Source organism: Pristiophorus japonicus, chromosome 17, assembly GCF_044704955.1.
Source record: "Pristiophorus japonicus isolate sPriJap1 chromosome 17, sPriJap1.hap1, whole genome shotgun sequence".
Lineage (NCBI taxonomy): Eukaryota > Metazoa > Chordata > Chondrichthyes > Pristiophoridae > Pristiophorus > Pristiophorus japonicus.
Window position 1 is genome coordinate 35075762 of NC_091993.1, and position 15303 is coordinate 35091064.

At 48.8% G+C, this 15303-nt stretch overlaps 1 protein-coding gene across 1 annotated transcript in view; it reads right to left on the reverse strand.

Moving 5' to 3' along the window:
- Positions 1-15303, reverse strand: part of sqor (sulfide quinone oxidoreductase) — a 30679-nt gene that overhangs the window by 966 nt on the left and 14410 nt on the right. Inside the window, exons 7-9 of the mRNA XM_070859127.1 lie at positions 14464-14542; positions 8415-8482; positions 4453-4631 (exon numbers count right to left, since the gene is read on the reverse strand). Of these exons, the coding sequence (XP_070715228.1) occupies positions 4453-4631; positions 8415-8482; positions 14464-14542 (326 nt within the window). The remainder of the gene's footprint in view (positions 1-4452; positions 4632-8414; positions 8483-14463; positions 14543-15303) is intronic.

The following is a 15303-nucleotide window of genomic DNA, read 5'->3' on the forward strand; positions in this document are numbered from 1 at the left end:
ATTGTCACCAGCCAAAGGTACATTACATAGAATTACACAGAATCAACAGACCATTTGGCCCAACCAGTCCATGCTGGTGTTTATGCTCCACTCGAGCCTCCTCCCGTCTTTCCTCATCTAAATCTATCAGCATAACCCTCTATTCCCTTCTCCTCCATATGCTTGTCTAGCCTCCCCTTAAATGCATTGATACTATTCGCTTCAACCACTCGCTGTGGCAGCGAGTTCCACATTCTCACCACTCTGGGTAAAATTTTTTCTCCTGAATTCCCGACTGGATTTCTTGGTGACTATCTTATATTGATGGCCTCTAGTTATGCTCTTCCCCACAAGTGGAAACATTCTCGCTGTATCAAAACCTTTCATAAGAACATAAGAATATAAGAAATAGGAGCAGGAGTAGGTCATACAGCCCCTCGCGCCTGCTCCGCCATTTAATACGATCAAGGCTGATCCGATCATGGACTCTGGTCCACTTCCCCGCCCACTCCCCATAATCTTTTATTCCCTTATCGGTTAAGATACTGTCCATCAGTATTATTATTCAATGACCCAGCTTCCACAGCTCTCTGAGGCAGTGAATTCCACAGATTTACAACCCTCAGAAGAAATTCCTCCTCATCTCAATTTTAAATGGGCGGCTCCTTATTCTAAGATCATGCCCCCTAGTTCTAGTCTCCCCCCATCCCCCCCCCCATCAGTGGAAACATCCTCTCTGCATCCACCTTGTCAAGCCCCCTTGTAATCTTATACATTTCAATAAGATCACCTCTCATTCTTCTGAATTCCAACGAGTAGAGGCCCAACCTACTCAACCTTTCCTCATAACTCAACCCCCTCCTCTCCGGAATCAACCGAGTGGACCTTCTCTGAACTGCCTCCAATGCAAGTATATCCTTTCTTAAATATGGAAACCAAAACTGTACACAATATTCTAGGTGTGGCCTCACCAATACCCTGTATAACTGTAGCAAGACTTCCCTGCTTTTATACTCCATCCCTTTTGCAATAAAGGCCAAGATTCCATTGGCCTTCCTGATCACTTGCTGTACTTGCATACTATCCTTTTGTGTTTCATGCACCAGGACCTCCAGGTCCCGCAGTACTGCAGCTCTTTGCAATTTTTCTGCCAAAGTGCATGACCTCACACTCCAACATTATACTCTATCTGCCAAATATTTACCCACTCACTTAGCCTGTATGTCTTTTTGCTGGTTTTTTGTGTCCTCACACATTGCTTTTCCTCCCATCTTTGTATCGTCAGAAAACTTGGCTACGTTACACTCGGTCCCTTCATCCAAATCGTTAATATAGATTGTAAATAGTTGGGATCCCAGCACTGATCCCTGCGGCACCCCACGAGTTACTGATTGCCAACTTGTGAATGGCTCATTTATCCCGACTCTCTGTTTTCTGTTAGTTAACCAATCCTCTATCCATGCTAATATATTACCCCCCAACCCCGTGAACTTTTATCTTGTGCAGTAACCTTTTATGTGGCACCTTGTCAAATGCCTTCTGGAAGTCCAAACACATCACATCCACGGGTTCCCCTTTATCCACCCTGTTCGTAAAATTTTCTGGAATTCTTTGAGGATGTGTCAAACATGACTTCCCCTTCATAAATCCATGCTAACTCTGCCTGACTGAATTATGCTTTTCCAAATGTCCTGCTACTGCTTCTTTAATAATGGACTCCAACATTTTCCCAACCACAGATGTTAGGCTAACTAGTCTATAGTTTCCTGCTTTTTGTCTGCCTCCTTTTTTAAATAGGGGTGTTACATTTGCAGTTTTCCAATCTGTGGGACCTCCCCAGAATCCAGGAAATGTTGATAAATTACAACCAATGCATCCACTATCCCTGCCGTTACTTCTCTTAAGACCCTAGGGGATTTATCCGCCTTTAGTCCCATTGGGCTCGAGTTTCGGCCTGAGTTGCTCCTATTTTTTTGGAGCAACTAGTTTAGAATGGAGCATCTTAGAAATTGCAATTCTCGGCATTTAGTTTGCTCCAGTTCTAGTGAGTTAGAATAGTTTCATTTTAGAACAGATTTTTTTTTCCCAAAAGGGGGCATGTCCAGCCACTTAAAGCCTGTTTTGCAAGTTTAGGCAGCGAAAACTTACTCCGAGTAAGTGTAGATTTTTGTACACTCAGAAAAACCTTGCCTACACTTAGAAATCAGGCGTAGGGAATGAGAGATTAAGGGGGCGGGTTTACGAACATTAAACACTTCACTTTTACAAATAAAGAGCCATCAACAATAAATGATAAATAAATCAATAAATCAATCAAAAACAATTAAAACTAATAAAAAAAATTAAAATATCACAATAAATAAAAAATTATTTCTACTCACCTACTGCAGCACCGGGGAGGAGAAGAGAAGGGGGGGGGAGGAGAAGAGAAGGGGGGGGGAGGAGAAGAGAAGGGGGGGGGGGGGGGGGAGGAGAAGAGAAGGGGGGGGGGGGAGGAGAAGAGAAGGGGGGGGGGGGGGGAGGAGAAGAGAAGGGGGGGGGGGGAGGAGAAGAGAAGGGGGGGGGGGGAGGAGAAGAGAAGGGGGGGGGGGAGGAGAAGAGAAGGGGGGGGGGGGGAGGAGAAGAGAAGGGGGGGAGGAGAAGAGAAGGGGGGGAGGAGAAGAGAAGGGGGGGAGGAGAAGAGAAGGGGGGGAGGAGAAGAGAAGGGGGGGAGGAGAAGAGAAGGGGGGGGGAGGAGAAGAGAAGGGGGGGGAGGAGAAGAGAAGGGGGGGGAGGAGAAGAGAAGGGGGGGGAGGAGATGGGGGGGGGGAAGATGATGAATGGGAGGGGGCAGAAGATGAATGGGGGGGCAGAAGATGAATGGGGGGGGCAGAAGATGAATGGGGGGGGCAGAAGATGAATGGGGAGCTGGGCAGGGAGATGATGAACAGCGGGGGCGGGGGGTGGGTGGAGAAAGGGGAAGATGAACGAGCCCCGCCGAGGACTTTGGGCGGGGCCTGTCCCCAGCGAGAGGCTGGGCCCCACCGATGAGGTAAGATGTGTCAGGCAACTCGGCCCGGTATAGGGGCGACGTCCCTTTGGCCTGGGATAGAGTCATCGCCCCGGAGACAGGACGCGCTGGGAGGGCCGGGAGCTACTGCGCGCGTGCGCAGCTGCTGGTATTGTTTTTGGCGCAGGGCCGCCCCCAGCAGCTCCTGCTGCATCGCGCTGACCTGGAAACGGGCCAACAGATATCGGAGAATCGCGAGGTAAGTATTTGGTGCAATTCTTGTTCTACAAATTAGGCGGGACTCTCCGATGTGCGCCGTTCTAGCGGGAGTCCGAAACTTGAGCCCATTATCTTACTGAGTACCACTTCCTTAGTGATTGTGATGAGTTCCTCCCCCGCTATACCCCTTTGACTATCCACTGTTGGGATATTGTTAGTGTCCTCTACCGTAAAGACTGATACAAAATATTTGTTCAGAGTTTCTGCTATTTTTCATAGGGCTAGACTTTCCCTAAAGCCCCCCACCACCAAATTGCCGCCCAAAAAGACCGCCAAGTTTCTTCAAATAACTCTGGTGAAAAATTCCATAAAAAAAGGGAAAAAATACCGCCTGGTGAGAAAATAGATCTTACACATAGATTCTCGGCGGTTAAACGCGAACTTGGCAAAATGGGCAGTAAGTACTCAAAATTTAGACCGAGGCTGTAGTTGGGCTTGGGGAGGGGGAAAACTCAAAAAATATTTTTACAAGAAACAAAAAATAAAAAAAAGTTAGCAAACATTCTCAAGACCCTTTTTAACTTAATCGTCGTGAAAGAATTTTAAAATAGTTATAAAAAAACCTTTAACTTACCCTTCTTTGCAAAACGCCCTGTTCTGGCAGCTTTTTGAGGGCGGTTTATTCGATCTTGCGCATGGGTCACCGCGGAGCCAAAACTTGGGACGGTGGTGGTTTTCTCAGCGGTGCACATGGGTGGTTTTCTCCCAAGCGGTAAATGTCGTGGAACTCTTTACTTTCGCTGGGTGATTTTCCGCCGAAGAGCTGTACCGCCGAGAAAACCGCCAGAAGAGAGGAATGTCTAGCCCATAATTTTAAAGACCTCTCTCTATTAGATCACCCCATAGCCGCCGTTTTTCCAAGAGGACACCGAGTCTGTTCATCCTTTCCTGATATGAACACGTTATATGTTCTTGTGGAGTCAGGCGTGGCAGGAATGCACCCCAGACCCCAGGGGAGTTGTGATTCTCCGCACAGGGTCACATGGGTCAGGATTAGAGCTCCCTAATCCCGAGGCCAATGACCCACACGACCACCACCTACTTTGGTCTTTGACAGGAATTGCTCTCTGATCCCCCCCACCTACCAGTGAAGTTCAGGCCCAGAGTATCCATGTGTCTTGCCAGCATTCATTATATCCTGTTTATTTTACGAGGGGGGGGGGGGGGGGAAAGTAGGAAGGATTAACAAACGTAACGACACTTACTTGAGGAGAGCGTACCAGTACAGAGGGGGCATGAGATCAGCCTTCATGTAGAACATGGATAATCGCTCCTTGCCCTGGTCAAACGGGAAAGTCTCCAGCGGCGCAGCATCGTAATCAAACTCGGCCAACACGCATCGGTTGTAGCCAGTAACCAGTGGACAGGAAGTGTAGCCATCGTACTGCAAACGAACCCAGAGTGAAACAGTTAGAGAGAGCCACAGAAAGAGACTTTCACAACCTCAGGACCTCCCAAAGTGTTTACAGCTAATGGAGTACTATTTGAAGTGTAGTCACTGTTGCAATGTAGGAAACACGCACATCAAGCTCCCAAACAGTAATGTGACAATGATCAGATTATCTGTTTGTGATGTTGGTCGAGGGATAAATATTGGCCCCAGGACACCAGGAGCACTCCTCTGGTCTTCTTCCAAAGAGTACCGCGGGATCTTTAACCTGAGAGGGTAGATCGGACCTCGGTTTAAGGTCTCATCCAAAAGACAGCACTTCCGACAGTGCAGCGCTCCCTCACTACTGCCCCTCCGACAGTGTGGCGCTCCCTCAGTACTGACCCTCCGACAGTGCGGCCCTCCCTCACTACTGCCCCTCCGACAGTGCGGCGCTCCCTCAGTACTGACCCTCCGACAGTGCGGCGCTCCCTCAGTACTGTCCCTCCGACAGTGCGGTCCTCCCTCACTACTGCCCCTCCGACAGTGCGGCGCTCCCTCAGTACTGTCCCTCCGACAGTGCGGCGCTCCCTCATTGGAGTGTCAGCCCGGATCATGGGATCTGGAGCGGGACCCACAACGTTCTGACTCAGAGGTGAGAGTGCGACACACTGAGCCGTGGCTCACACCAGTCATCATTACCTGCAAAGCTGCCATTTTGCTTTCTGATGATTTGTGCAGCTGAAGTTCTGCCTTTGCTCTCTCCATTATCTGCTTTGATCAAACAGCAATGGGCCAGGTGATTAACCCATTGTGGCCCCAATGGATGGGTGGTTCAGGCAGCGACTGGTTGAACGACAGACCAGGAGGGTCCCAGGGTTGATCCCTGACCTGAGCCACATTAGTCAATTTCATGGGGGGGGGGGGGGGGGGGGGGGGAGCTGCGGTAGGTGCAGGATAATTTGCCTCAGTACCCTGGGTTTCTCACCAGTATTCAGCAACATTGAGTCACAGAACTGGACTCAGTGATGCCTCCCATGATGGAATAGTTCAGCGACACTCAGGAGGCGAGGGGAGAAATGGATGGGCCAAACAATTGCAGCCTCAACTGCAAGAGCACACCGAAGGTCAAGCATCTCACCGTCACCCTAGTGGTGCCTCCGTCATGATCAAAGTCCAACAGTGAAGAGATGTCACAATGTTCGACAAATACCCCCAAAAACAGGCTCCACACCCCAGTCAACATCCCCCAGCCAAACATTTCTGTCACGGTCCCCACATGGAAGGCAGGGTGGAAAGTGTTTGTAAATTGCAGCCCAGCCCCGGGACAAACAGCCACAACAGTGTGACCTGGGACTGAATATAAAGCCCACAGGCCGAATAAACCCAGCCCCGCTTTTACATAAATAACAAAAATGACTGAGCTTTTAGAAAGTGAATTACATTTTATGCTTGCGAATAGCGGTGTAATTGATTCCTTAACCCCTCTTTCCGAAACACACTTCAAACCGGCAACCCTGACCTCCGGACTCTGAAAATGTACTGCTCAATTTTCATTTTTATACTCCACCACCCGCCGTGGCAGGGTCCGAGGTCTGCGTTATCCTCAGTGTGGGGGTTACTTTAAGGGCTTTTTAAATGGGCCCAGAGGGAGTATCCCTGAAGGTGACTTTCGGTTCCATGGGCATCGACATCCATTGGCAACTTGAAGTGCTTCATTCCGCTGGACAGCGACTTTACTTCCCTGTTGGTCACAGGGCGTTTCACAATGGAGTGACCCTGTCAACACAGAGTACTGAGGGAGCGCCGCACTGTCGGAAGGGCAGTGCTGAGGGAGCGCCGCACTGTCGGAGGGGCAGTGCTGAGGGAGCGGCGCACTGTCGGAGGGGCAGTGCTGAGGGAGCGGCGCACTGTCGGAGGGGCAGTGCTGAGGGAGCGGCGCACTGTCGGAGGGGCAGTGCTGAGGGAGCGCTGCACTGTCGGAGGGGCAGTGCTGAGGGAGCGCTGCACTGTCGGAGGGGCAGTGCTGAGGGAGCGCTGCACTGTCGGAGGGGCAGTGCTGAGGGAGCGCTGCACTGTCGGAGGGGCAGTGCTGAGGGAGCGCTGCACTGTCGGAGGGGCAGTGCTGAGGGAGCGCTGCACATCGGAGGGGCAGTGCTGAGGGAGCGCTGCACATCGGAGGGGCAGTGCTGAGGGAGCGCTGCACATCGGAGGGGCAGTGCTGAGGGAGCGCTGCACATCGGAGGGGCAGTGCTGAGGGAGCGCTGCACATCGGAGGGGCAGTGCTGAGGGAGCGCTGCACATCGGAGGGGCAGTGCTGAGGGAGCGCTGCACATCGGAGGGGCAGTGCTGAGGGAACGCTGCACATCGGAGGGGCAGTGCTGAGGGAGCGCTGCACATCGGAGGGGCAGTGCTGAGGGAGCGCTGCACATCGGAGGGGCAGTGCTGAGGGAGCGCTGCACATCGGAGGGGCAGTGCTGAGGGAGCGGCGCACTGTCGGAGGGGCAATACTGAGAGAGCGGCGCACTGTCGGAGGGGCAGTACTGAGGGAGAGCTTTCAGATGACATGTTAAACTGGATTTCCATCTGCCTCTTAGGGTTGGTGTAAAAGATTCAAGTTACAATTTGAAGATAGACAGGGAGTTCTCCCGGTGTCCTGCCCAACATTCCTCCCTTCCACCAATACCACCAAACACAGATACTTGGTCATTCATTCATTTGGTGTTTGTGGGATCTTGCTGTATGAAAATTAGCTGCCAGATTTGCCGACAAGTGTTAGTACATTTCAAAAGTCATTCATTGGTTATAAACCACTTTGGGACGTAAAATGCAAGTTCATTCTTTCATGTTTCTCTAAAAGTTAGCATGCTGGTAGAGCAAGCAATTAGGAAGACAAATGCTATGTTGGTCTTTATTGCAAGGGGGGTTGGAGTACAAGAGTAAGGAAGTCTTACTGCAGTTGTACAGGGAGTTGGTGAGACCACACCTGGAGTACTGTGCACAGTTTTGGTCTCCTTATCTGAGGAAGGGCATTCATGCCTTACAAGGGGTGCAACGAAGGTTCACTAGATTGATTCCTGGGATGAGAGGGTTGTCCTATGAGGAGAGATTGTGTAGAATGGGCCGGTGATCTCTGGAGTTGAGAAGAATGAGGTGTGATCTCATTGAAACATATTAAATTCTTAGGGGCTTCACAGGATAGATGGGAGGATGTTCCCCTGGCTGGAGAGTCTAGAACTCAAGGTCACAGTCTTAGAATAAGGGGTAATTTAGGAGAAATTTATTCAGAGGGCTGTGGATGCTGAGTCTTGGAGTATATTCAAGGCTGAGATATAGATTTTTGGGTGGATCAAAGGATATGGGAATCTGGCAGGAAGGTGTTGAGGTAGATCAGCCATGATCTTATGGAATGGCAGAGCAGGCTCGAGGGGCCGTATGGCCAACTCCTGCTCCTACAGTGTATTTATTATGTTATGTATTATACCAATGTAGTTATCTTGTTTTATACCAATGTATTTGTTCTGACGAAGGGTCGTTGACCCGAAACGTTAACTTTGTTTCTCTCCAGAGATGCTGCCTGACCTGCTGAGATTTCCAGCATTCCCTGTTTTTATTTATCCTCTGAGCCTGGTTTGGGTTTTTACTCAACTCTAAGTGGAGTTGTACATCATCACTTTGACAGGGCTCCAAGCAGCCAAATCATGTTTATAAGATGACATCTTCCCAGCCTGTGTAACCAGGGGTATATCCGTGGCTTAAATTGCCAGGGTAGCTGTGCGGATCTGAAACCGGTCGTACCTTAATCATTGGCTTTTGGTTCTTCATGACCAATGAAATGGACTTGCTGAGGACTGCAGACTGTGCAGCTGAGGAATAAGGAGAGACATTTAAGCCCACGTAATGTGCAATGGAGATTAAACAGCGGAGTGCGCCCAGTAAATAAACCACTCCCTGGCTGTCCCAGTTACCCTCCCACTAATCCTGTCCATTACTGGGGACCAGTGAAATCCGTTCACACATTCTGGTTTTCCAGTTCCTCGACAATCACCCAGTCTTTCCTTTCGCGCATTAAGTTCTTTGTAGATTTTTGACACAAAACCAGTTTATTGACTCTTTTCTAGCAATGAATGTCAAACACATTTCTGTTTCGTTCCCGAGGGGAAATTACATTTTTATTTCTCCCAGGGCTCTGTGAGCCACACACTGACTGTGGCCGAGACAGGAGGCAGCTAACCTGGTCCCAGGCCCCTATCAACACCACTCTGCCCCGAGTCGGAGTCAAGCTGCTGAGCACAGACCAGCGAGGCTCTGTCCAGTGCCCGATCTGAACCTCCCAGCATCTCCTATCCAGGTGTAAAAATGCACCAATCCCAAACCGCACAAATGTACCATTTATTGCCCATCCCGAGTTACCTTGGCGAGCCAGGGAATTCAGGGATATGAAGATCGGGCGGGAAAGTGGAGTTAAGGTAGAAGATCAGCCATGATCGTATTGAATGGCGGAGCAGGCTCGAGGGGCTGTATGACCTGCTCCTGCTCCTAATGCTTATGTTCTTGAACCGCTGTACTGTGTGTGTGAAGGTGCTCCCACAGTGCTGTTAAGTTGGGAGTTACAGAATTTTGACCCAGCAACAATGAAGGAATGGCGCTATCTTTCCAAATCAGGATGATGTGTAACTTGGAGGGGAATTTGCATGTGGTGGTGTTCCCAAGCGGCTGCTGCCCTTGTCCTTCCAGCTGGTAGAGGTCGTTGGGAGGCGCTGTTGAAGAAGCTTTGGCAAGTTGCTGCAGTGCATCTTGTAGATGGTACGGGGTGGGGGGGCAGCAGTGAGGTCAGTAGGGGAGTGTGGGGGGAGAGAGAATGAGGGGTGAGGATGGTGGGAGGTGTGGGGGGGGGGGGTGGGCTGCAGTCGGTGGAGGAGCAGGGAAGTAAAGCAATGTTTAGCCGCGATGCGCCATCTGATGGTGGGATAGGTTTGGTGGACCAGCTTCTCTTTTCCTGCCCGTCTGTCAGATTTTTATCTTCAGATTCCCTTACTCTTTTAAAATAAAGTTTTATTCACCACGAGACAAAGTCAGCTTGCTGCCATTTGTTGTGGTTGGTGAGGAGTGTGGAGAAGACCCATTTAACCGCTGCAATGACAGCACTGGAATCGAACGTGATCATGTGCACCTACAGAAGTCACACTTACACCATTCGTTGTGTAAAGAGTTTGAGTTCGCCTCTCGCCGTTACAATCAAATAATTGATAATATTGTCAGTTCAAATTGCATTAATCTTCCACTCCTTCACATTCCAAGCTAATTTTCTCGGTCCTTTTAGGTTCTTTGCCCCCAGGCACTGACCGTGCACCATCCCAGAATGCAGGCCGCTGCTCTCGTGCTGGCGACAGGTGTGTAACAGTTGTGTCGAAGAACTCATGCTCTGATTTTTTTCTCCATTTGTGCTTCCTTCAGAGAGCGGCTGAGACGAGGAACTCGCTGCAAGGGAGCGGCCACAGGCCTGTCATCTCCGAATGTTTGAATAGAGCGTTGGAGAAAAATTGTGAGCAGAGGTGGGTGCAGAGACAGATCAAGATGTAGAATTAGTTTGGGTGGAGATAAGAAATAATAAGGGTGGGAAATCACTGGTGGGAGTGGTCTACAGGCCCCCTAACAGTAGCTACACTGTAGGACAGAGTATAAATCAAGAAATAATAGAGGCTTGTAAGAAAGGTACGGTAATAATCATGGGCGATTTTAATCTTCATACTGATTGGACAAATAAATTGGCAACGGTAGCCTTGAGGAAGAGTTCATAGAGTGTATGCGGGATGGTTTCTTGGAACAATACGTTGTGGAACCAACCAGGGAGCAGACTATTTTAGATCTAGAAATGTGCAACAAGTCTGGATTAATTAATTATCTCGTAGTGAAGGATCCTCTTGGGAAGAGTGATCATAGCATGGTAGAATTTCAAATTCAGTTTGAGGGTGAGAAAGCTAGGTCTCAAACTAGTGTCCCAAACTTAAATAAAGGTAATTACAAAGGTTTGAAGGCAGAGTTGGTTAAAATGGACTGGGAAAATATATTAAAGCACGAGACTGTAGAAACGCAGTGGCAAACATTGAAGGAGATATTTCATAACTCTCAGCAAAGATATATTGCAGTGAGAAAGACTAAGAGAAGGATGAACCATCCGTGGCTAACGAAGGAAGTAAAGGATGGTATCAAATTGGAAACAAAGGCATACTATGTCGCGAAGAACAGTGGGAGGCCAGAGGATTGGGAGATTTTTTTCGAAACCAGCAAAGGACGACTAAAAAAATGATATAGTCTGAGAGTAAACTAGCAAGAAATATAAAAACAGACAGCAAGAGCTTCTACAGGTATATAAAAAGCAAGTGAGAAGCTAAAGTAAATGTTGGTCCCTTAGGAGGATGAGACGGGGAAATTAATAATGGGAAACAGAAATGGCGGAGACTTTGAGCAAATATTTTGTATCGGTCTCCACGGTCGAGGACACTAAAAACATCCCAATAATTGATAATCAAGGGGCTATTGGGCGGGGGGCGGGGGGGGGAACTTAAAACAATCACGATCATTAGAGAAAAAGTACTAGGCAAACTAATGGGACTAAAGGTGGACAAGTCCCCTGGATCAGATGGCCTGCATCCTAGGGGTCTAAAAGAGGTGGCTGCAGAGATAGTGGATGCATTGGTTGTAATCTACCAAAATTTCCTGGATTCTGGAGAGGTCCCAGTGGACTGGAAAACCGCAAATGTAACACCCCTATTTAAGAAAGGAGGAAGACAGAAAGCAGGAACTATAGACCAGTTAGCCCAACATCTGTCGTTGGGAAAGTGCTGAAGTCCATCAATAAGGAAGCAGCAGCAGGACATTTAGAAAATCATAATGCAGTCAAACAGAGTCAGCATGGTTTTATGAAAGGGAAATCATGTTTGACAAATTTGCTCGAGTTCTTTGAGGATGTAACAAGCAGGGTGGATAAAGGGGAACCAGTAGATGTCATGTATTTGGATTTCCAAAAAGCATTTGATAAGGTGCCACATAAAAGGTTACTACAGAAAATAAGAGCTCACAGGGTTGGGGGTACTATATTAGCATGGATAGAGGATTGGCTAACTAACAGAAAGCAGAAAGTCAGGATAAATGGGTCATTTTCAGATTGGCAAACTGTAACTAGCCGGGTGCCGCAGTGATCAGTGCTGGGGCCTCAACTATTTACAATTTACATTAATGACGTGGATGAAGGGACCGAGTGTAACATAGCCAAATTTGCTGATGTTATAAAGATAGATGGGAAAGCAAGTTAAGAACATAAGAAATAGGAGCAGGAGTCGGCCACCTGGTCCCTCGAGCCAGCTCCGCCATTCAATAAGATCATGGCTGATCTGATCATGGACTTAGCTCCACTTCCCCGCCCGCTCCCCATATCCCTTTACTCCCTTATCGCTCAAAAATCTGTCTATCTCCACCTTAAATATATTCAATGACCCACAACTCTCTGGGGCAGAGAATTCTAAAGATTCACGACCCTCGGAGAAGAAATTCCTCCTCATCTCAGTTTTAAATGGGTGGCCCCTTATTCTGAAACTATGTCCCCTAGTTCTAGATTCCACCATGAGGGGAAACATCCTCTCTGCATCTACCTTGTTAAGCCCCTCATTATCTTATATGTTTCAATAAGATCACCTCTCATTCTTCTAAACTCCAATGAGTATAGGCCCAACCTGCTCAATCTTTCTTCATAAGTCAAACCCTTCATCTCAGGAATCAACATCATGAACCTTCTCTGAATTGCCTCCAATGCAAGTGATACCTGCCCTCCATATGGCTCAGAGACATGGACTATATATAGCAGGCACCTCAAAACACTGGAGAAGTACCACCACCAGCGCTGCCTCCGCAAGATCCTGCAAATCCATTGGCAGGATAGATGCACCATCAGTGTTCTCGCTCAGGCCAATATCCCCAGCATCGAAGCATTGACAGCTCCGCTGGACAGGCCACATCGTCCGCATGCTTGACACTAGACTCTCAAAGCAAGCACTCTACTCGGAACTTCGACACGGCAAAGAAACGTTTCAAGGACACCCTCAAAGCCTCCTTGATAAAGTGCAGCATCCCCACTGAAACCTGGGAGTCCCTGGCCCACAACTGCCCGAAGTAGAGGAAGAGCATCCGGGAGGGTGCTGAGCACTTCGAGTCTCGTCACCGAGAGCATGCAGAAATCAAGCGCAGACAGCGGAATGAGCGTGCGGCAAACCAGTCCCACCCACCCTTTCCCTCAACCACTGTCTGTCCCACCTGTGACAGAGACTGTAATTCCCGTATTGGACTGTTCAGTCATCTGAGAACTTACTTTTAGAGTGGAAGTCTTCCTCGATTTCGAGGGGCTGCCTATGATGATGATGAAATAAGGAGACCAAAACTGTACGCAGTAGTCCAGGTGTGGCCTCACCAATACCCTGTACAGCTGTAACAGGACTTCCCTGCTTTTATACTCCACCCCCTGGCAGTAAAGGCCAACATTCCATTTGCCTTCCTGATTACTTGCTGTACCTGTATACTAACTTTTTGTGTTTCATGCACAAGGACCCCCAGGTCCCTCTATACTGCAGCACTTTGTAATTTTTATCCATTTAAATAATAATTAGCTTTTTTATTTTTGGCCTACTCCTGCTTCTATTTCTTATGTTATATTCACAGAATGTACTCTGGATGTCTTCAATGTCCATCACCAAGAGTGGCTCTGCAGCATCACTACTGACCGAGCCCTGAAGGACATAGCTGCCAGACTGGGCCTATGGTAGGTGGTGAGAGAACCAACATGAATGAGGGAAAAAAATTACTTGACCTCGTCCTCACCAATCTACCTGTCGCAGATACATCTGTCCCTGACAGCATTGGTAGCAACGACCATCGCACATTGTGGAGACGAAGTCCTGCCTTCAAACTGAAGCCACCCTCCATCATGTATGGCACTACCACCATGCTAAATGCGACAGATTCAGAACAGATCTAGCAGCTCAAAACTGGGCATCCATGAGGCGTTGTGGGCCATCAGCAGCAGCAGAATTGTATCCCACCACAATCTGTAACCTCATGACCCAGCATATCCCTCACTCTACCATTAGCATTAAGCCAGGGGACCAACTCTGGTTCAATGAGGATTGTAGAAGAGCATGCCTGGAGCTGCACCAAACGTACCTAAAAATGAGGTGCTAACCTGGGGAAGCTGCAACACACAACTATATGCATGCTAAACAGCAGAAGCAGCATGCTAGACATGGCTAAGCGATCCCACAATCAACGGATCAGATCAAAGCTCTGCAGTCCTGTCACATCCAGTTGTGAATGGTAGTGGACAATTAAACAACTAACGGGAGAAGGAGGCTCCATAAATATCCCCATCCTCAATGATAGCAGAGCCCAGCACGTGAGTGCAAAAGACAAGGCTGAAGCGTTTGCAACCATCTTCAGGCAAAGTGCCGAGTGAATGATCCATATCGGCCTCCTCCTGACATCCCCACCATCACAGAAGCCAGTCTTCAGCCAATTCGATTCACTCCACTGGATACAGCAAAGGCTATATGCCCCGACAATATCCCGGCTGTCGTGCTGAAGACTTGTGCTCCAGAACTAGCCACGCCTCTAGCCAAGCTGTTCCAGTATAACACTGACATCTACCCGACAATGTGGCAAACTACCTGGATATGTCCTATCCACAAATCCAATCCGGCCAATTACCACCCCATCAGTCTACTCTCAATCAGCAGCAAGTGATGGAAGGGGTCGTCGACAGTGCTATCAAGCGGCAATTGCTCACCAACAACCTGCTCACCGATGCCCAGTTTGCGTTCCGTCAGCACCACTCGGATCCAGACCTCATTACAGCCTTGGTCCAAACATGGATAGAAGAGCTAAATTCCAAAGGTGAGGTGAGTGCCCTTGACATCAAGGCAGCATTTGACCGAGTGTGGCATCAAGGAACTTGAAGTCAATGGGAATCAGGGGGAAAACTCTCCAGTGGTTGGAGTCATACCCAGCACAAAGGAAGATGGTTGGAAGTCAATCATCCGAGCCCCAGGACATCGTTACAGGAGTTCCTCAGGGCAGTGTCCTAGGTCCAACCATCTTCAGCTGCTTCATCAATGACCTTCCGTCCATCATAAAGTCAGAAGTCGGGATGTTCGCTGATGATTGCATAAAGTTCAGTGTAATTCGCAACTCCTCAGAAAATGAAGCAGTCCATGCCCGCATGCAGCAAGACCTGATGACATTCAGACTTGGGCTGCTAAGTGGCAAGTAACATTCGCGCCACACAAGTGCCAGGCAATGACTATCTCAACAAGTGAGAGTCTAACCACCGACCCTTGACATTCAATAGCATTACCATCGCCGAATACCCCATCAACATCCTGGGGTTCTCCATTGACCAGAAACTTCACTGAACCAGCCACATAAATACTGTGGCTACAAGAGCGGGTCAGAGGCTGGGTATTCTGCGGCGAGTGTCTCACCTCCTGACTCCCCAAAGCCTTTCCACCATCTACAAGGCACAAGTCAGGAGTGTGATGGAATACTCTCTACTTTCCTGGATGAGTGCAGCTCCAACAACACTTGAGAAGCTCAACACCATCCAGGACAAAGCAGCCCATTTGATTGGCACCCCATCCACCAC